We start from the raw sequence: 22345 nt of genomic DNA, 5'->3' as shown, positions 1-22345 counted from the left end.
CTGTACATTTTTCTGGACCACCCCATTTCTGGTCGGCTGTGATGGACACAAATGATGAGAGTGAATCCTTCGCTGTTCATGTCCTCCCTCTCCACCGACACACACGTGCACACACACAGAAGAAGACAGTCCATCTGTGTCTTGGGATTGCACTTGGATGAATGTCGCCCCGACGACCCACCGGGGAAAGCTACAGGTTTGAACAGCTCCAGCCCTGGAATGAAAGGCCTTTGTGTGGGGCGTTGCCTGCTGCTGAGTCGGGGCAATTAGAAACCGGTCCCACCAGTGTGGCTAGGAGACCAGAGGCAAACTTCTCATGGGATTCTTTGAGGGACAGACGCAAACAGCCCAGTGTCCTTTTGGGAGTCAGAGGAAAAGGCAGCCGAATCGAGTGGCAGGGGGATGACATTAACGGAAGCTTTTAGACACGTGGTCATATAAGCATGATATACTGGGGGAAATGCCATGATAGAGGTTTGTAAACATTGCTGGGGGTGGAAGATGTCCAGGAAAGGTCCCAGGAGAGGGGCCACTAGAGTTGAGGTGAGGAAGAACTTGCCAGAGTGATGGTTTAAGAAGCTGAACCTTTGAAAAATGTCTTAAATATCATGAAACTCCATTTAAGAAATCTTCTTAAGGGGCGCCTGGGTGGGTCAGTCAGTTAAGCTTCATCTGGCTTCGGCTCAGGTCATGATCTCACGGTTTGTGGGTCCAAGCCCCGCGTCAGGCTTTGTGCTGACAGCCCAGAGCCTGGATCCTGCTTCGGATTCTGTGTTCTCCTCTCTCTCTCTGTCCCTCCCCTGCTCGCACTCTGTCTTGCTCTCTCTCAAATATAAATAAAAACATTAAAAGAAATCTTCTTAAATCTGAACAATGTGGAATATATTTTAGCACAGAAAAGAAAAATCTTACCTCACTGAGATTAAGAAAAAACTTTCAAAGAAAATTGTGACAACATAGTTCTACCCTATACCACAATATCCTATTTAATACCTTTATAACTGTGACTGCTTCCAGTAAGACAAAATTATCCAGAAATTATAAAACAAAACATCTAAACAATGGCTCCTCTGCCTTGAAAACGGGGTTTGTACCAATACAGCCCGGTTTACATATAAATACTTCAGACATTCAAGCAATGCTAAATTCTCTCATGCATCCATAAGCTTATCCAGTGGTGGGGGAACAGGGACTATAAGAATAAATAGGGTTCAAAAGAAATGTTTAACAATCAAAAGTTGATTGCACTGTCACTATTTGACCCAGCAGTTCCATTTCTAGGTAGAGCCCTAAAAGAAATAAAGACATCCATCTAGAAAAGCCTGCACACAGATGTTCTTAGCATTATTCACAATCGCCAAAATGTGGAAACAACACAAATGTCCATCAACTTAGGAATGGGTAAATAAAATATGGACTATCCATCCATGGAATATTATTTAACGACAAAAAGGAAAGAAGTATTGATATTTGCTACAAAATGGATGACCCTTGGGAACATTGGCTGAGCAAAGAAAATCACGGGCCCCAAATGGTGTCACTTAGACCGAGTTGCCGAACCGCGGCTTAATACCCAATAATTGCAGTTTCAGCCTCCCCCAGAAATGGGGCTTTAACCGGTCAGTCAGGAAAATTTTTCTTCCCATCTGCACCAACAAGTCTGGTACACAGTCTCTATCCCCCGAAGAAAGATGAGGCAATCTACGTGATAAGACCTGTTGCTTTTTCTTTCCCCTAGCAAACAGCCTTGTTTGGAACAATCCTTTTCTTTTGCTAATAGCTTTCTTACCCCCACCCTCCAACCATAAAAGCTTTCCTTCCATTTTATTTTGTACAACTCCTCTTAGAGTCCAGCTCCACTTGCTAAGTGGGTCCCGCCCATTTACTTGGTTGCGTTTTGTTATTTAACAACAATACATGAACAGAGCCAGTCACAGAAGACCACGTGTTGTAAGACTGTATTTATATGAAAAGTACAGAAAAGGCAATTTATAGAAACAGAAAGTAGATTTCACGGTTGCCCAGTGCTGGGGGTGGAGATGGAAAGTTACTGCTAATGGGTAGGAAGTTTCTTTCGGGGGTGTTGAAAATGCCCTAAACTTAGATTGTGGTAGTGTTTACACAACTCTGTGAATATACTAAAACCACTGACTTGTACCTTTTGAATGATGACTTTTATTGCATGTGAATTCTATATCAATAAAGATGTCTAAAAGAAAGTTGATTGCGCTGACTTGAAAAACTAAAATGAATTGGGCTTTTACATTTGATTAAAATCAAGCATAACTCGAATTGGATTAGACTATGAGCAAATAGTTTCTGTAGATGTTAGCAGGAGAGGAGACATGGCTGACCCAAAGAGAGAGGAAGAAAGACTTAATCCAGGGGCACCTGGGTGGCTCATTTGGTTGAGCATCTGACTCTTGATTTCACCTCAGATCGTGATCACAGGGTCACGTGGGTTTGAGTTTTGCGTTGATTCTCTCTCTCTCTCTCTCTCTCTCTCTCTCTCTCTCTCTCCTTCCTTCTGCCCCCCTCCCCTGCTTGCTCACACTCTCTCACTGAAATAAATTAAAAAAAAAAAAATCTAAATTTTGGGGAATAAACTAATTGATGTTCAGCAACAAAACCACCACTACAAATTAAAGATGGGTTCAGGATGCCAAATCTAGAGACCAGAAGTTGACATACAACTTCCCCTTAAAAGCAGCAGCCCAGGGGCGCCTGGGTGGCTCAGTCGGTTAAGCGGCCGACTTCATCTCAGGTCATGATCTCGCGGTCTGTGGGTTGGAGCCCCGCATTGGGCTCTGTGCTGACCGCTCAGAGCCTGGAGCCTGTTTCAGATTCTGTGTCTCCCTCTCTCTCTGCCCCTCCCCCATTCATGCTCTGTCTCTCTCTGTCTCAAAAATAAATAAACGTTAAAAAAAAAATAAATTCTTTAAAAAAAAAAAAAAAGCAGCAGCCCAGAATATGTAATAATAGCTTCATATGAAACTATGAAACCTACACAGCTCTCTGCAGAAATGCAGCTACTATGAAACAAAGCAAAGTAATTCCACTGAGCAGATTAGTCCCATATCCTTATGCCATAGTAGAAACTCAGGTACCAGACAAAGGCTATGACTTCCAGTGACAAAATGTCAGGCCTAATGTTAATGAGCCTCAAAATATACCACAAGATCTCTATTGACCTCCAGTGGTTACAGCTAAAATTGCGTGGTTTATGATACATGAGAAGAGAACATGATGTACCACAAGCAATTTTGGATTTGGGGTTTGGTCTATTATTTTATCTTGAAAGCTGTAAAGTTGGACTAAAAGGAAACCCAGTCAATGACTCCCATAAAAAGTTCCCTTCCCTGATTTTTAAGCATTGACTAAAGAGCTTATTTTTCTGTGGCCTGTTTTTGCAGCCTTTTTCAACACAGCCAGGAAGGTGCTTGCCTCCCTCCGGTGACTTGGTGACTCCATCGGGGGCCGTCTGCGGACAAACCACTGTGCACCCGCGGATGCAGGCGAGGGTACGCGGGAGAGCAGGTGAGCAAGCAGGTAGGAGAGAAGAAATGGCTGACTGAAAAGAGACAGGCAGGAGGGAGTGTAAGAAAGGGTGGAAGGCAGGTATTACAAAGTAAAATAGGCCAATCTGGTTTTGCACAACTCTGGCGCTTTTTGGTAGCTACCTCAGCAGTTCAGAGATTCGCCTCTCCCAGCAACCTCACCACCAGGCTGTAGTGAAAACAACTAACACCAAACGTTGCTATACCTACAGTTTCCCTAAACAAACCTAGTAAACAACCCCCAAGCACTTCATACAGTCTCCTCTATGGGCTTGAAGGAGTCCCAGCTCTCTGTCCTTTGGGTGAAAGGTTTGCTCAGTTGAGGAAGTGCAATGTTCCAGAAGCGAGATTCTACTATTACCCTCATTGCTAGCCTCAGGCTACCAGAAACCCCCAGACTGGCAAGGCCACTGATCTGGGGATAAAGTCTTACAAGCACCTGCTACTGGGCTGGCTGGATTCTTCAGCCAGGAACAGGCGTGTCGGAGGGCTCTCTAGAATATTTTCAGTCCCACATCTAAATACCTTCAATTTTTCCAAAGAATCCATTTCTACCATTCATCTGACAAATGAACAAGCCACTGGTTGCTCTGATAATAACTCATGTCTGATATTTGCTATGCTAACTAGCAAAGTATCTTGTAATAACTGAGACATTGTGACCTTTCCAGTAACAGTGCTAGCTAATCACGCTTAGAGCATTAAATCCTGATCAAAACACTCACTGTTCCTGTATGTAATTTCAACCAGTGCATTCAAATATCACACCATCTCTGCTGGAGTATTTCAAAGCAAATAACAGACATAGGAGGCAAGGGCAAGAAAAGAACAAGAAGCCATTGGCAATCGGTGGCGACCGTCGTTAACCATTCTTGCCCGTATTCCTAAATGTTACTTCCCTGGTCACTCCTCGGATATTTTTCAGATCCGTTCATTTCAGATCCGTTGTTCAGGTGACAATTATTTATGGACCGCCTGTGTACCAGATATCTACTTGACATATATTATCCTTCCATTCTAAGGAGAATTTAATACAGTAAGAGAATGTTAAAAATTCACTGGCTGAAGTCTCTGATGTTTGCAGAAACTAAACATCTCACTGTGGTGTGGAGGTGTTCTAGCCCTCCAAGGCTCCATTTTATCCTCAAGGAGAAAGCAGCACTAGAAGATTCTGTTTATAAACCTTAAAATACCAGTCGCTTTATTTGTTCTTTCTAAGGGAAAGAAAAAAAAAGAAACCCTTAAAGGTTATATAAACATTTTACTATATTTTATCTTCCTTTAAGACCCAATGATAATTACATCCTTGGGCTACATTTACCTTAACTGTGATTTAGTGCATCGTAAAAAAATCGTGAATAAGAATTCTTGACGTTGCTTGTTAGTCCAGAGGTCAAACCAATGACTTATAAGAGCAACTCTTTCCTGAAAGAGCTATAAGGGAGAGAAAATGTCATTTTCCTGTATAGTTCAATCTAAGTTGCTAAGCAATCCTTAGACAGTCTACCAACCTCATGGCTAATATTTGCATAGCACATTACAGTTCGCGAAGCACTTTCACTGTGTAGCAGAGGTCTATCCCTTCCGCTTCAACTGCTTTTATCTGGGGATAGAGAGACAAGCCCAGGCTTGTTGGGTGGGCTGGTGGGAAAGGCTGGCCAGGAGATATAATTACAGTGGGGCCCAAGGAGGGCCTCTCTGGAGAACAAAGAGGTAATGAATCCTGGCTCTTGTTTCTACCTAAACGAATGTGGCCTGGGGAAACAGATGCCAAACATTTCATCTTGAAAACACCTACAGGCTACACTTAAATAGTGAAAACAACAGGGCCATTTTAAGTAGGTATGATTTTACTAACCCACAGTCCTACATCTTTATAACCCTCACCAAAACAAGAGTGAATAAATATTGCTGAGTAGCCATTGTTAGCCGTGTCTCCAAGGAAGACATACGCCAAGGACCCCCCCAAACCTGGGTGTCGCTCCAGCTTTGCTCAGATGATATATACAAACTCACTGGCTTTATTACTGGGTCAGGCTTTGGCCTTAGCCCGGCTAGTCTCCTTCCCTTGGAACAGGCCTGAACCACGCATGAGCTATCAGCCGTTAATGATTGACAGAGCTGCCTAAGCCAGTCAGTAACTACTTCCTGCACCACCTTTCAAAGGAGGGGCATCCCCGGCCATTGAACTGAACTGAGAAGAGAGGATTAAAGAAATACACAGAGAATTAACTGTACATGAATACTCTCCATATTGAACACCACCAAAGCACCTCCTCTTTTCTTCCCCCCAGCACACAGTGTTTTCTGGAGGCTTCTCTTTTGTCCCTGGAGGTACAGGGAAAAGGGGAGGCAGACCTTGGGGCTCCTCATAAAGTAGGAGTTGGAGACTGGAGTGAGAAGAGACTGTCTTGGGGCCGACAAATAGAAGTTTGTTTTTGTTTGAAGTGACCCCAAGACTAAATTCTTCAGAGTTTTGTTTGTTTTTTTTTTAAATATGGTGACATGAGACTCCGAATGTCACAGTAAAATCAGCCCTACAAATTAAACTTCTTTTATTCCAGAATATCTAACTTACCTCTCTATTTAATGACTTGTTGCTGAAAGGTGTCCAGGCACTGAATCTTGTGTGAAAGCACTCCATTTCCAGAGTTTTTCTAGAAGAATCCTGAGCTGACATCTCAGCAAATTATTTTCTTCCAGCCCTAAGATATATACATTCGTTTCAATAGAGGCTTAATTAAGATCACCTAGAAACATCCAATATATTAATGTTGTCATCATGGGAATTTTAATAATTTCTGCCATTCATTGACATCTATATATTTATTTAAATTTTTTAAACATTTATTCATTTTTGAGAGAGAGAGAAATAGCACAACTGGGGGAGGGGCAGAAAGAGAGGGAGACACAGAATCTGAAGCAGGCTCCAGGCTCTGAGCTGTCAGCACAGAGCCTGATGTGGGGCTCAACTCACAGACCGTGAGATCTTGACCTGAGCTGAAGTCGGACGCTTAACTGACTGAGCCACCCAGGCGCCCCATACATCTATATATTTATTTAGATAAAATTACAGCAAATTATGTGTGTATATATACATATATATACACGTGTATATATACATCCCTGTGGAAGATAATCCATACAAATATGCACGGGGAGTTCATGAACTCCAAGGCATTGCAGTTTATTCTGTCCTCATCTGTTTGTACCCAAATGTGAATCTAAATCAGAGTTGTTTTTCACTTTTCTGGGAAAATGACTCAGAAATTGGGATGATGCTCTACCAACCAGGAATACTGCTTTTTCTTTCCCTGGAAAGCAGTAATCTGAAGGGCTTAAAGAGGGCATTCTACCTGCCTATCTTTTGAGGACACAATGAGGACATAGAGAATAAACCTAGCGTAATGTATCAGGCATCCATCGCAGTGGATTCATCGCATCCCAAAATTTAACAGCTCAAAACAACTGTGGGTCAGGAATCGAGGCACAGCATAGCGGAGTACCTAATCAGTCTGCTGGGGCTGTCATAGCAAAATATCACAAAGTGAGTGTCTTGAAGAACAACAAAAGTTTATTTTCTCACAATTCTGGAAGCTAGAAGTCCACGATCAAGGTGCTGTCAGAGCTGGTTTCTAGTGACACTTGCGTGCTTGGCTTGGACACAGCCACCTCCTCTCTGTGTTCGTACAGGGCCTTTCTTCTGCTTACATAACGAGTACAATGGGTAGGCAACAGAGAGAGAGAGGGAGAGAGAGAGAGAGAGAGAGAGAGAGAGAGAGAGAGAGAGAGAGATCTTTGGTGTCTCTTCCTGTCCTCCTAAAAATATCAGTCCTGCTGGATTAAGGTCCCACCTTATAACCTCATTTAATTTTCATTACCTCTTTATAGGCTCTGTTTCCAAATATAGTTACATTGGAGGTTAGGGCTCCCACATGAAATTTGGGGGGACACAGTTAAGGCCATAAAAGGTACTTCTGCTTTAGGGTTTCTCATAAAGCTGCAGTCAAGGGATTGGCTAGGACTCCAGGCTCATTTGAAGGATGTGAAGCTCTTTCATGTGGTTGTTTGCAGGATTCAGTTGCTCATGGACTGTTGGACTGAAGGCCTCTCTTGTCTTAGTTGCCACATGGGCCTCTCCGCAGGGAAGTTCATATGGTAGCTGGCTTCCATCAGAGCAAATAAGAAAGCAAGAGAGGGCACGCAAGAGAGAAGCCAGCTTCTTGGTAACCCAATCTCAGAAGTGATATACCATCACTTTTGCTGTTAGTCAGGACAGGTCACTCGGTCCAGCCTACTCTCCAGCAGGGGGGGTCATACAACAGCATGAGCCATCATACAGTCTATCTCAGTTCACCCTTTGGGTCAGTTCTCTTCTTTTTCCACATGTAGAACATGGTCGCCCACTTCTTAACGGACACAACCCAGAAGTGCCACCTCATCAGTATTTTTAGCTCAGATCCCAGAAGATGTGGATGATTCACAACAGTCTCTACAGATCCAGATATAGCTCCTCATGCTCTAGCAATCTCTAAAGATAGGTTGGCCCTAGCTCCTATACATACAATGGTAGAGCAGGGAAAGGATAACCACAATAAACATTCCCATTTGGAAAGGAGAAGAATGACATATAAAATAGTTGATCCACAGCAAGTCCGAGATCCTGCTGTGCGAGGCTGGGGCCCAGTTATCATTTTTAGTCTCAAACAATCGCATTCCCTTTCAGGCCATGTCAGTGATTTCTTTGACGGTACAACTTTCTCAAAATCTACTTTAAGTTATGCTTTGATTCCAGGCAGTGTTCTCTTCTTATATTCTACCATTGTTTAGAGGCATTTCTCTCTCTCCCCCTCTCTCTCTGAATTTAACTGCAAGGATTTTGAGCCTATCAGGCTTCTTTGGGAAGAGCCCAACCCTAAGTCTTTCTTCCCTGAGATCTTTTTCCAACTGGAAGTACTTGCGGGTTATCACCTTGTTCCACTCAGAGATCCTAACCCCCTCCTCTTGCTTGGTCCTTTCACTAAGCAGGGTTTAAGCAGCATCTGTTGCTGACAGGCCTTCTCAATGGTTTCTTTACTAGTTGAAGATGTGAATCGGTTCCATCTTCTAACCTAGCAAGTACCTGAGTTTTTGGCCGTCTCTGAATTCCTTTACGTTCCTGCTTGCAAACTAGCCAACTGTTCTTGGAGCTGCCTCTGTTTCTGGTAGGTACCTCAGCAAATGCAGCCAGGAGTAACAAATTCATTCTAAGAACATTCATTTTCTACCTCTCTGCATAAAGTACAAGCCATTTACTCTATTCAAAACTATAGTTTTGCAAGTGTTTTTTGCGCTGTATAACATGGATTGACATCGTTCCAAGTGTCCAATAACAGTTTCATGCTGCCAGACTGGATGTTAACACCACGTAATTTGGAATGTGTTGCTGTTGCTATGGCAGCATCTTGCTCCTGGAACCAATATTTGTATCTACCAAAGATTTAAGAAAGAAATAACAGTAAACTTACACAAAATCTTCCAGAGAATGAAAAAAGTGGGAATTATTTCCAAGTCCTTTTATGACGTCAGCATAACCTTGATAACAAAACCCAATAAGGACCTTGAAAGAGAAATATTATAAGTTTATTATCATAAACATAGATGCAAAAATCCTAACCAAAATCTTAGAAAACCAAACCCAGCAATATATAAAAAGATAACATATCACCACCAAGTTGGATTTATTCTTGGAATGTAAATTTGGTTTGGTATTACAAAATCAATGTACTTCTCATCATTCATAAAACAAAGGAGAAAAATTATATAATGATCTCAGTAGGTATGCAAAGTGCATTCAGCATCCATTCCTAACAATAACAACAAAATGTTAGCAAACTAGAACTTGAAGGTAATTTAGTAATCCAAATAAGGATGTATTATATAAGAAACACAGCAAACTTAAACTTAAGGGTGAAATGTTGAAACTTTCCTTCTGATTGCTACTACTACCTTTATTCAGCATTATCCTGGAGGTTCTCTCCAATATAATAAAACAAGAAAATAAAATGTATACTAATTTAAAAAGAAAAGTAAAAGTTGTCATTACTTATTAATGGCATAACTATATGTAAAAAAATATCAAAGAATCTACAGATAAATTATCAAATTTAATGCATAAGCTTAGCAAAGTTGCTGTGCATAAGAGCAACATTTAAAAATCTGCATTTCTGGGGGCACCTGGGTGGCTCAGTCGGTTAAGCGTCCGACTTCAGCTCAGGTCATGATCTCAAGGTCTGTGAGTTCGAGCCCCACATTGGGCTCTGTACTGACAGTTCAGAGCCTGGAGCTTGCTTCGGATTCTGTGTCTCCCTCTCTCTCTGCCCCTCCCCCACTCACTCTCTGTCTCTCTCTATCAAAAAATTAATAAATGTTAAAAAAATTTTTTAAATCTGTATTTCTGTATACTAACAACAAACCCTTATAAATAACAGTATATCATTTGTAATAATTTTTAAAAATCCAATTTAAGTTCAGTGAGGGACAAATATTCCACATAGAATACTAAACATCCTATCAAGAGAAAATTCTCAAGATCTAAATAAGAGCATACATATGTACAGGTGTTGGTTCTACAAAATTAACCTATTAATTTATATGATCTCAGTCAAAACCAGAAGCTAGTGTGTGTGTGTGTGTGTGTGTGTGTGTGTGTGTTCGACAAACTCATTATGAAATGTGTATGGAAATGCAATGTATCAAGAATAGCAAAGACAACTTCAAAAAGAACAAAGAAGGGGTGACTGGGTGGCTCAGTCAGTTGAGCGTTTGACTCTTGATTTCAGCCCAGGTCATGATCCCAGGGTCAGGGGATCAAGCCCCACTTTGAGCTCTGTACTGAGCATGGCCTCTGCTTAAGATTCTCCTCTTTCTCTCTCTGTCTCTCTCTCCCCCTACTCCCCATCCCCTTCCCTGCTCACATGCCCTCTTTCTCTAAAAAAAAAGAAAAAAGAGAGAGAGAGAGAAATTGAAAAAAAAGAAAGAGCAAAGTGGTAAGACTTACTCTATGATGTTAGGACTTACTCATGATAAAGCTACCCTAAAGAACAGCATGAGATATTGGCAGAAGAATAGACAAACCAATAGAAACAGACTCACGTATATATGGTCACCTGATGTGTGAGAGAGGTGGCATGCAGAGCGGTGGAGAAAGGAACATTCTAGTGAGCAACACGTGGAGCAAAACAGCTATCCAGTTGGGCCCCACTGACCCCAGAATCATGAGAAATAATCAATGGTTATTGGGCTAAGGCCCTACGTTTGAAGTTGGTTTGTTATTCAGCATTAACAACTGATACAAAACTTGGGACCCGGAAGTACAGTGTGGCCATAACGTAACCGAGGGCATAGGGCATTGACTTTAGGAACAGGCAGTGTGTGGAAAGTGGGCGGGTGGTCAGCAGACCGTTAGCAGAGGCAGAGAGGAGTGGAGCTGCTACGAAAGGCCAGGCAAATGGTGACTGTGTTATGTGGCAGTGAAATGTTTAGTGACACTGGTGTCTGCGTTAGTACGGACAATAGAAAACATACCAAGAAATACGTAGACCCGACTAAAGAGATTCTAAGCAGGATGTAGAAAAGGCTAATCGATTTTTTTAGCTGCAGATCATGCAGTCAGGGAGACATGAAATGATCTGAAAGATCAGTTTTGTTTGGGGGCAGAATTTAGTGGAAATAAAGAACATCTAATACAGTATCTTCGGCTAGAAAAAAGTCTCAAAATAATAAAGGTCTCATTTCAAAGCCTTCCTTTATAAGGTCTTTAAAAGGTTTGCAATGGTACTGACCCTGTCATTTAGAAAATAAAAGAGTTTTGGGGCCCCCAGGTGGTTCAGTTGGTTAAGTGTCCGACTCTTGATTTCAGGTCAGGTCATGATCTTGTGGTTCATGAGTTTGAACCCTGCTGTCAGCACAGAGCCTGCTTGGGATTCTCTCTCTCCCTCTGCCCCTTTCTCTCTCTCTCTCTCAAAATAAATAAATAAAATTTTTAAAAGTTATACAAAGAAAACAAATGAGTTTCTAAGAATCTTAAAGACTGCCCCACAGCACCTTAAATCACAGCACAAGGCAGAGAGGAGTCTATCTTAAAGAGGTTGGTGGAAGGAGGTCTTGTATTAAAATAGATTATAATTGGGGCGCCTGGGTGGCTCAGTCGGTTAAGCGGCCGACTTCAGCTCAGGTCATGATCTCGCGGTCCATGAGTTCGAGCCCCGTGTCAGGCTCTGTGCTGACAGCTCAGAGCCTGGAGCCTGTTTCAGATTCTGTGTCTCCCTCTCTCGACCCTCCCCCATTCATGCTCTGTCTCTCTCTGTTTCAAAAATGAATAAACGTTAAAAAAAAAAAATTAAAAAAAAATAAATAAAAAAAATAGATTATAATTAGGTGCATAGAAAGAAGACTGTTCTGGTGAAAGCATGACCAGCTAGAAAGAAAAGGGACCAAGAAACTTTGCAATGGTCTCTGACACACCAACTTTCTGTAGGCAGAAAGCAGGCTGAGAAAGCTAGGCAATTACAACCACAAATCATTTCTTTCTTTCTTTCTTTCTTTCTTTCTTTCTTTCTTTCTTTCTTTCTTTCTTTTTTTTTTTTTTTTACATTTATTTATTTTTGAGAGACAGAAAGAGACAGAGCGTGAGCATGGGAGGGGCAGAGAGAGAGGGAGACACAGAATCTGAAGCAGGCTCCAGGCTCTGAGCTGTCAGCACAGAGCCCGACGCGGGGCTCAGAGCCACGAACCGTGAGATCATGACCTGAGCTGAAGTTGGACGCTTAACCGACTGAGCCACCCGGGTGCCCCAACCACAAATCATTTCTTGTTGGAAAGGATGGATGATTCAGAAGGTGAAGCCAAGAGTCAGTAGTGCAGGACTAAGAGGAGCTGAGGACAATGGAATAGGAGGCCACACCCAAGGAGGAGACCTGGACTGTATGTAGTCGAGGAATAATCAGGGCAACTGGCCTGGCTAAATTTCAGAGTTGCTATGTCAGCAACTGCCATGTGCCTTGTGTTTCCTGTCTTTATGAACAGGAAATACTATCCTTCTTGTGTGTCACCAGCATAAGGCGGGTGTCTGGGAGACAGCCAGGTTCACAGGTCTCCAGATCAAGAAAAGCCACAGACGAGGAGCCTCATTTGCAATTGGCCCTAATGCAGCTCACAAGAGATTAGACTTCAAGCCTCGTACCATAATTGGATGAGACTTTAGGTGTCTTGGGATGGAGTAAACGTATTCTGCATGCAAAAGGCATGTGAATTGTTGTGACCAGAGAACACAACGGGGTATATTGTCTGCACATATGGCCAGGAAAAATTGCTCCCATCCTTGTGTATGCGTATCAGTTCTTCCATCAAGAGGCAGAGGATGTTGATGGATGTTGATAAAGTGAAGATGTGTGGCTTCTGGGCCTAGGCCTTAAGAAGATTTGCAGTTTTTCGTTCGGTACGCTTTGGATCTAGCTGCCGTGTAAATAAGCTCAAGCTACATTACAGAATGATGAGAGACCATCTGGAGAGACAGAGGTTGAGCCAGGGCAAAGCTGTTTCAGCCCCCCTCGTCAAAGCACCAGATGTGTGAATGAAGCCATCTCGGGTATTATCCAACTGAGCTCCCAAGTGAACGCAACCATATGAAGGACCCCCGAACTATAACAGGCAGAAGAACTGGCCAGGCGAGGCCAGCAAACCCAGAGAATCGTGAAAAGTAATGACTTCTGTTTCAAGCTACCTCGGTCTGAGACCGTTTGTTATCTAGCACAGACTGACAGAGGCATATGCTGGTGAGCATCCAGAACAGTCACATACAGCTGGTGAACGTGCAAACTGGTATAAGTGCTTTGCAAAAACGGTTTGGCATTATTTCCTGAAGTTGAACGTGTGCCTCCAATGGACTCAACAGAAAAACACGAACATGTGGACCGAACATATCCACAAGCACATTCACAGCTACATCAGATAGCTCCAAACTGGAAAGGGTACAATCATTCCCCAGCAGTCAAGTGGATAAATATATTGTCATGTATCCCTGGGCGAGAATGCTATATATCAATGAACAATCTGCTGCTACACACAATGTGTGTGAATCATACACATGAGACATTAAACAAAAGAAGCTGGAAACAGCATGCCACATTTTGTGTGGTTTAATTTATACACGGTTCTACGCTACAGTGTTAGAAGTTAAGATGGCAGTTACCTTTGGGTAGGACAGAGAGGGTATGACTGGGAGGAACATAAGAGGTGACTCTGGGGTGCTGCTCCCTGATCTATGGGGACCCAGTGGGGTTCACTTTACAATTCACTGAGTTCCATACATACGATTCGCATATTTTTCTACATCTTCTATTTCTTTTTTTTTTTTTTTAAGTTTATTTATTTATTTTGAGAGAAATAGAGTGCATGAGAGAGCAGAGGAGGGGCAGAGAAAGAGAGCGACAGAGAGAGAATCCCAAGTAGACTCTGTGCTGTCAGCACAGAGCCCCATGTGGGGCTTGAACTCACGGACTGTGAGATCATGACCTGAGCCAAAATCAAGAGTCAGACGCTTAACGAACTGGACCACCCAGATGTCCCTACATCTTCTATTTTTATCAAGAAGTTTTAAAAAGATATCACTTATAAAAAAACAAACACTCTTAAGTATCGAGAAAAAAATAAAAGTACAAACTTTGTGAAGAAAATGATAAAATTTTTTTGAAGAACATTTTTAAAGAACCGAAATAAATGGAGTGATATGTTTTATTCATGAATTAGAGAATTCGGAAGAATGAAGACATTAGTTTTCTCAGATGGATCCACCAATTCAACGCAATCTCAATTAAAAAAATCCTAAGAGATATGGTGGTATGTGTGTGGAACTTGGAAAGCTGATTTTAAGATATTTATGGAGGTTTAAAGGGCCCCAAATAGTCAAGTCAGTCTGGAAGAACAAGGGAGAGAGACATGTTTCTAGAAAGACTCACTGTAAAGCTGTAGTAATAATGTCACATGGCATTAGTATGGAGACAAATATCTAAGCCAGGGGAACAGGAGACAAAGTCCAAAATAGACTCCAGTATACATGGGTACTTGTTAGATGATAAATCAAAGAAAAGATGGATTTTTCCATTTATAGAAACCAGAGTATCTGTTTTAAAAAAAGAGAGAAGAAATTGGACCCCTTTCCCACGCTATACACATACACACATGCACATCAACTATCTGAAGGCTTTTTATATGTAAAATCAATTACACATGGTTTGTGATCCCCCAGAAGACAAAATTAAGAACAATGTGTGATGTCAGAGAGACAGATTTTGGATCAATCTAAGTGGGAAAACAACCACTTCAGCGGCTTTAGCTGTCTCAGGAGGTTAAGTCCATTACTGGAGATATTAAAAAAAAAAAAAATTGGATGACCACTTGGCAGTGAAATTCTAGCTGGGATTCCAGCATCAGAAAATGTCTCAGTTTCTAAGCAACCCTCTGTTGCTATAAATCCCAAGAAGAGAGAGAACAATGGGTCCTGGCGTAGCCGAAGAAACTTTATGGGAGAACCAGGAGATTTTGAGAATAAGACAAACATTTGCAGGCTCTTCTTACCACATTTGAGAAATGGAAGCATGTTTTAAAAATGAATATATTGGAAAGGCATGTACCAGATTAGGAACAATTTTAGAAATATTACAGAGGGTAGCATGACAACACTGAATTTGGATCCCTGTTCTGACCTCCTTTCCCCCAAGTAAAGCTTTACAAGTAATTTAGTCTCTGAGCCTCAGTTTCCTCATGTGTAAAGCAAAGCAATGCTGTGCTTGGCAAACTACAGTATAATAATGTGTTGTTCAGATAAAAACCTCATGGCAATGTGGGAAATTAAATACCTCCTTCTGAATCAACATTAAATCAAAACAAATCCTTAGTTTCCTAAGACACCCAGCTGTTGTTATGTGAAATCCCTCCAAGAGCCAACATAAGGAGTTTTTATTTAGCAAGTTCTTAAAATCGTTGTTATCCTCTGTGTTAAGGGATTACTGAGTTATATAATAAGCAGAACATTGCAGAAAGAACAGTCACTATCTCTGCTGGTGGACTTAAATATATGAGTACAGTATATCATATATAGAGATAAAAATGCCACTAGAGAGTTAGAGATAGAGATAGAAATTTCCATGGGATTATTTACATTCTTCTAAGATGTGATTTTTGCTGATTATTCAACCCAAGGACAAATGGCATGCTGGCAATCACTAATTCTTTAAATTGAATGATTTCTTTTCATATTCCAGCATTTTATATTTTTCCAAATAGTAGCTCCATATGATATTAATAATCATTTCCCAGAAAAGCAGGATCCATGGTTAAATATGCTTAGGAAATGATTAAGCACAATGAAACAAGTTTCTTTTTTGTAAGATGTTATAGAAACTTAACTATGATGATGCTCACTGTGAATCTCCGAGAGGGGGAAATAATATGCAGCATTTCCCTTGTTCATTGTTACAGGAACCTGTCATAGTGCATATTGGTTATGTGATGTGGTTATCGTGGTGGTTATCTAATGCTGCGTAACAAAGAGTCCCAAAACCTAGTGGCTTAAAACAACAAATATTTATTATCTCACAGTTTCTGTGTCAGGAGTCAAGGCATGGTTTAACTGGGTCCTTTGACTCAGGGTCTCTCACAACCATGTTTCAGTTGGGGTTGTGGTCATCCAAAAGCTCAACTGGGGAAGGATCCACTTCTAGGCTCATGTAAGTGGTTTGTTGGCAAGATTCAGTTCCCACAGACCACAGGAACAGGGACTCAGTTCCTTGCAGGCTCTTGGCTGGAGGCTTCCCTCCCATGTGAGCTTCCTAACTTGTTAGCTTACAAAATGACAGCTGGTTTCCACCCACTGAACAAGCTAAAGGGCAAGACGACAGGCAAGATGGAAATTGGCATCTTTGTGTAACAGAATCCCAGAAGCAACACAGCATCACTTTTTGATTAGTCAGAACAGAGGTCAGCAAATGTGGTCAGCAGCCCATATTCAGCCTGCCAACCACTTTTGCAAATAGTTTTATTGGAATACAGCTAATCACATTTATTTACATATTGTCCATGGTTGCTTTTATACTGTAACAGGAAGAATTGAGTAATTGAGAAAGAGAAAGAGAGTGAGAGACCATATAGCCCACAAAGCCAAAAACATTTACTACCTGGCCCTTCACATAAAACATTTGGCAACCCCTGCATTGGAAACAAATCTAGCCCACATTCGAGGGGAGAGGATTCACTAAGGGCATCGCTCTCAGGAAGCTGGGGTCGTTGGGAGCCAATTTAGCCACTTAGCACTTGCACCAAACAGGCACTTGGCAAGTACTTGCTGAATGAGTAAAGGAATAATTGTTCGCATCTACTAATTTTCCACATTGAAGGGCTGAAAAGCAAGTCACTAGCTCAGAAAAAGCCAAATTCCTTCACTGATTGTTAGGATTTGACACCTATGTCACAGCTGTGACAATCTATCAACTTATGTGGATATTATTAGTAATTCCCATCATTATATTAAGTGAGTTAGATGGTAAAATAGGCTTAGAATCGAATTAATATGTACATCTGACAGATCATTCTTTCACAACATCAGCAAATTGGAAGGAAGGGAAGTATTTTAGGGTAGTCGTTTGGAATGAGAATTCTGGGGCAAGAATACTCCTTGTGAATTATGTTTACAATATGGCAGTCACCACTATTTCTAATACCATGAGAGACTCAAAACCTAGGTATACAAAACCAAATTCTCATCCATTTTTCATCTTTGCTCTGTGTCCTTTCTCCAAGAGCCAAAGTACTGTCCCATGCAGTTTTTCCTTGATCATTTAGGATTTCTCTTATTTGCACACAAAGTAGCGTGTCACTCCTGGGAAAGTAAAGGCCCAGCCACTCACTGCCTTGCTCATATCCCAGTTTTCCACTGAATTGAGGCCCCAGTGTGGATGACACCAACTGGGTAACTCTGTCTTACATTATCTTGCAAAACAAGGGCTCTAAATGTTTCTGAAGTGTGTTCTCAGAAGGTAATGAAATAGGAGACCCCAATCTGTGGCTCTTCTCATTTATAACTAGATCCAACATACAGATTGTTACAAAATCAAAGTGGGGAGGGAGCCAGGTAACAAATGGTAAACTTCTCTTAATTTTTGTTTGAGTGGCTCTTCTAACCGGCACTGTGCTAGTAAATCTTTTTCCCACACACTAGCTCCTTCTCACATTCACCCTGGGAGTTAGATTACAGAGGAGAAAAACAGGGTAAAGAAAACCATCCAAGGTCATACAGGGAATAGTGGGTTATTGAATTTAAAAATTATACTGGATTTTTCCTAAAGAGTGAGTGTAATAAATTGGATCTATGGCTGCTGTGGGTTAATCCGGAAATACGATTTCTCTTTCATGGCCGACTATCCTTTACAACTGGCAGATTGATGAGGAACTCAGCAACTGACCTACTACTACCTCTATGCCTAGCAAAAAAAAAAAAAAAAAAAAAAAAGGTGGGGTGATGGGTGAGGTGGGGAGGAGCCTGTTATGCGACAACCAAAGCCAGATTAAGGGTTGAAATGGCTGGCCAGTTGCCGGTCTATACAGCGTTAAATTATCACCAGGATAGCACGGAACCATGTTGTCATTAACGGTGTTTCCACAGCCTTACCCGGTTGGAGAAATGTACGTTCGCCTGGTCCTGCCCCACTGCAGTAGACAAAATGACTTGAAGTGCCAGTTAGAAACAAACATTGTTCTCTGCCACAGAGGTACCTACATTTGAGTCCTTTTATGATTCACACCTGCAAGTTGCACAACACCTCATTTATTATCTGAAATTTAATCCCTTAAGCATGATCTACATTTTCAACATTTCAGAGGCTATTGCAAAGTCACCTAAACTTTTAACATAAGTACCTGGCATTACTTCCTCAAGAAACTTTTAGATTCTATGCATGGAAAACAAAAATCTATAGAAAGTCTTCTTGCAACATGAAAAAAGAACCAAGTACTAGGCGTAGAGAGGAAATCCCAATTTAATCCCTTAAATATGCCTCTGAAGAGTTATCTGGTTTTAAAGACTGTGAAAAAGCCAGAGTACAAGGACAATGTGTGTGATTATGAAAACAGAAATGAAAGATTATTCCAGTTAAATGCCTGCTTTTCAGGGCATATAAAAACATGACTTATTTTGAACATAAACTGGTATATTATTTTTATTAAATGCACAAAAAAGTAATGGATAATGAAGGTAACAGCATGTTTTGAGGAAATCTGCACTACTGATGGCACAGGAGGTGATAGGAAATGCCGTACTTGTGAGCCCAAATGCACATAAATGTTGGATTGGCTCCCCGATAAGTAAGTTTAAAACTCCAAGATTAAAGTTGTAACAAGAAGCAATTGCACTGTTTAAACTCATTCGGGAGGAATAACCAGCCATGGCTGTTGTAAACTTTCAAGTTCCTAATCCCTACTTTCTCCTACTGAAATAAGTTTTAGAGCATGAGTTTTGAGGACTCCCAAGGTGCGCAAATGTCAAGAAGGGCCCGAAAACAAATTGCCTGGGTTTTGCTGAACTTCGATACAGATGATGTCGGGATATTCTGTTCTGATACTATGGCAAAAGTTATTAAAAAGCGCATCACTTTGCACTTTTAAAAAGAAGAAAAAAAAAGGAAGTATCATGTCTTTAGTTGTTTGTCCTGTTCATCAAAACTTAGCATATTAACTGCTAGAGCGACACAATTCGAACCAGGAACTGTATTCTCAACAGGGTGTATTTCCCCGTCACTGCCCCCAGCTCCACTCCCCACGCTCCCGTGACTCTACCGTAGGGAAGAGGCTGAAAACTGGAAGGAGGAGGAGAGGCGTTGGTGTGAACCAGTCTGGGGTCGGATGAAAATCACTGTTTTCCAAAGTGCTCAATAACTTGACTTCATTTCTACCCCAGATGAAAGCTCTGGAAGAGGTTAAGAGTTTCCTTGGCACCGCCCAAGTCAAACCCACGGAAAGATTGCTTTTGTTTCTCCCCGGAGCCACTGCAGCTTTTCGGATAATCGTGGGGCTGCTGCGGCTCTCAAGGTCACGGGTGGGGGAGGGGCGGTGCCCGCCTCAGCGCCGCTTCGGGTCTTCCGGAGGTCGCGCAGGGAAGCTAAACCGCCCCGGTGCTGGGCCCGAAGGGTCTCAAGCAAAAGTTGCGCGGCCCGGAGGCCAAGGGCTTTACCTCCCGGAGTTGGGCGCGGGACCCGGGCCGGAGCGCCTCCTCTTTGGACCGCCGAGTGACAAGCGGGGGCTGCAGCCAGCGGCCGCCCCGGAGCGCGGCGAGGACGGGTGGCGCGCGGTCTCCATGGGGACGGGCAGCACCCCCCCACCCCCAACCCCGCTCCTCGGAGTCCCCGCCCCGCGCGCCTGGCCGCAGCCCGCAGGTGTCCGCGGGGCGGGGGGTGCTGGCCCCGCGTGGGCCACCGAGGCCTGTCCACGGCCGCTGCGGGATTCCGGCCACTCTGGGGCCCCGGCTCCTCCGCCGTCCCCCGGGGGGGCCTGAGGTGGGACCCCCGAAGGCTTAGAGCGGAGGGGCAGACGCCAGGCTGCGGGACCCCAACCAGGAGGAGATGGGACACTGAAGCCAGCGTTAGCTGGGTCGCAAAGAAAGCCAGCAATTTTAAGGCCGTGTGATGGGAAAGGTGGGGTTTATCTTCAGCAAATCCTCGGAATATTTTAATACTTCTTGTCAAGTTTAGCGTTATACAGGAGGTACCAAAACCAAAGCAAACACGTTTAAGGGATCTGGAAGTAACACTAAATATAAATGGTTTGCTCTGGTGTTTTGTTTTGTTTTGTTTTACCATCGGTAATTAAAATTTGTCTACAAGGAATATACAGCATATAGTAAATTTGATTCTTACATAGTTTTATTCTAATCCAGGCATCTCAGCTTTTTCCTGTTGCCTTTAACATATGTTTAAATTGTGTGTACCAATTAGAGAAGCTAAAATTTTATTACCTGAGACCCACATGGGGTCCCTTGACACAAAGGACAAATGAACCAAATGAATAAACAAGATCAATCTGATGCTCTGTCAGTGACCCCACAGGAAACAGCTTGTGCTTCACTCTATCTCAGGACCCATCCAAGAAAAACATGTCACGCGGCAAAATTTCCTTTTTGCTTTGTCAGACCCTAAAACGCTATTTCCCCACCCTGGAATCCCTAGTCTCTCAACCCAACTGAAAAGTTTGGAAGACTGTATTTAATATTCTGCTCATTTCCTCATTTTTAAAATGAGTATCAAAAAAGAGCAATCAGATAAGTTGATCAAAAATCTTTGAGCTCAGAATGGCAAAAATTACTAAGATTGAGATTTGTTTGTATCATTCAGTGGGTTTCACTCACGCATCCCCAATTAGGTGCTTGTTTCTCTGTCCTGGAAACGAGGAAGAAGCAGGGGCGTCTTTTAAAATGTGAAGGCGACTGAGCTACGATTGAATAAACAAAATGTGGCTATCCGCACAACGGAATGTGATCTGGTCATGAAAATGAACGTACTAGTGATCCATGCCACAACATGGATGAACCCTAAAACCTAGAAAATATTATGCTAAGAGAAGCCAGTCATAACATGGATGAACCCTAAAACCTAGAAAATATTATGCTAAGAGAAGCCAGTCATGAAAGACCATGTAGGATTCCATTTATACAAGATGTTCAGAGTAGGCAAGTTCGTAGGAAGTAGATTAGTGGTTGCCAATGGCAGGGGGGTTGGGAAATGGGAAGTGAGCTGCCAAGGGGTTTCTCTGGAAATGAAAATGCTCTACAATTAGAGTGTGCTGACAGGTGCACAACCGTGACCCCCGCTAAAAACCACTGAGTTGTACACTTGACAAGGGTCAGTTTTATGTAGGAGTTATATCAATAAAGCTGTGTAAAATGAGCAGTAAACTGAATGTTTGCTCTACATTATTGGGTGTCAGCAGCTGTGATAAGCATCCTACACACACTTTTTCACTTTCTCCTCATGACCCCTATGAGTTGGTTAGTAATCTCATTTTCCAGGTTAAAAACAAAAGTTAAACCCAAAGAAACTACACGTACAAACTACATTTGTAGTTTAAACTACATTTACAAAGTAAATGTACGTGAATACAAAGCTAAGGGGAAGAATGGGTATTCAGCCCAAGGTCTAACTTTAAAAAAAAAATTTTTTTTAACGTTTATTTATTTTTGGGACAGAGAGAGACAGAGCATGAACGGGGGAGGGTCAGAGAGAGGGAGACACAGAATCCAAAACAGGCTCCAGGCTCTGAGCTGTCAGCACAGAGCCCGACGCGGGGCTCGAACTCACGGAACGCGAGATCATGACCTGAGCCGAAGTCGGCCGCTCAACCGAGCCACCCAGGCACCCCTACCAAGGTCTAACTTTAAAGCCTGTGCTCTTTTCATGACTGACACCAATACTGAAATGTGCACAAGGTGCAAAATCTGGAAGAGAATTACATAACCTTGAAGTTATTTATTATTTTTTAAAAAAATTGTAATGTTTATTTCTAAGAGACAGAATCAGAGCATGAGCAGGGGAGGGGCAGAGAGAGAGGGAGACACAGAATCCGAAGCAGGCTCCAGGCTCTGAGCTGTCGGCACCGAGCCCGACACAGGGCTCGAACACACGAACTGTGAGATGGTGACCTGAGCCGAAGTCGGATGCTTAACCGACTGAGCCACCCAGGCACCTCGAATTTTATAAACGCAGTTT

The 22345-nt window shown here is 42.3% G+C and overlaps 1 protein-coding gene across 7 annotated transcripts in view; it reads right to left on the bottom strand.

Moving 5' to 3' along the window:
- Window positions 1–19907, bottom strand: part of ECT2L (epithelial cell transforming 2 like) — an 81593-nt gene extending 61686 nt beyond the window's left edge. For 2 of the 7 annotated variants that reach the window (XM_042939944.1, XM_042939950.1), the window contains exons 1-5: window positions 19819–19907; window positions 9065–9156; window positions 7144–7260; window positions 6136–6262; window positions 4879–4991 (exon numbers count right to left, since the gene is read on the bottom strand). In XM_042939944.1, the coding sequence (XP_042795878.1) occupies window positions 4879–4991; window positions 6136–6237 (215 nt within the window). In that variant the 5' untranslated portion in view covers window positions 6238–6262; window positions 7144–7260; window positions 9065–9156; window positions 19819–19907. Of the gene's footprint in view, window positions 1–4878; window positions 4992–6135; window positions 6263–7063; window positions 7097–7143; window positions 7264–9064; window positions 9157–19424; window positions 19788–19818 lie in introns of those variants that run through there. The other 5 variants (XM_042939948.1, XM_042939946.1, XM_042939945.1 and 2 more) reach the window with 5 other exon arrangements.
- Window positions 19908–22345: the final 2438 nt, after the last annotated feature.

This window comes from Panthera leo, chromosome B2, assembly GCF_018350215.1.
Source record: "Panthera leo isolate Ple1 chromosome B2, P.leo_Ple1_pat1.1, whole genome shotgun sequence".
In the NCBI taxonomy this organism is placed as follows: domain Eukaryota; kingdom Metazoa; phylum Chordata; class Mammalia; order Carnivora; family Felidae; genus Panthera; species Panthera leo.
Note: the sequence above shows the minus strand (reverse complement) of the source record. Positions and strands in the feature narration are given on the sequence as shown.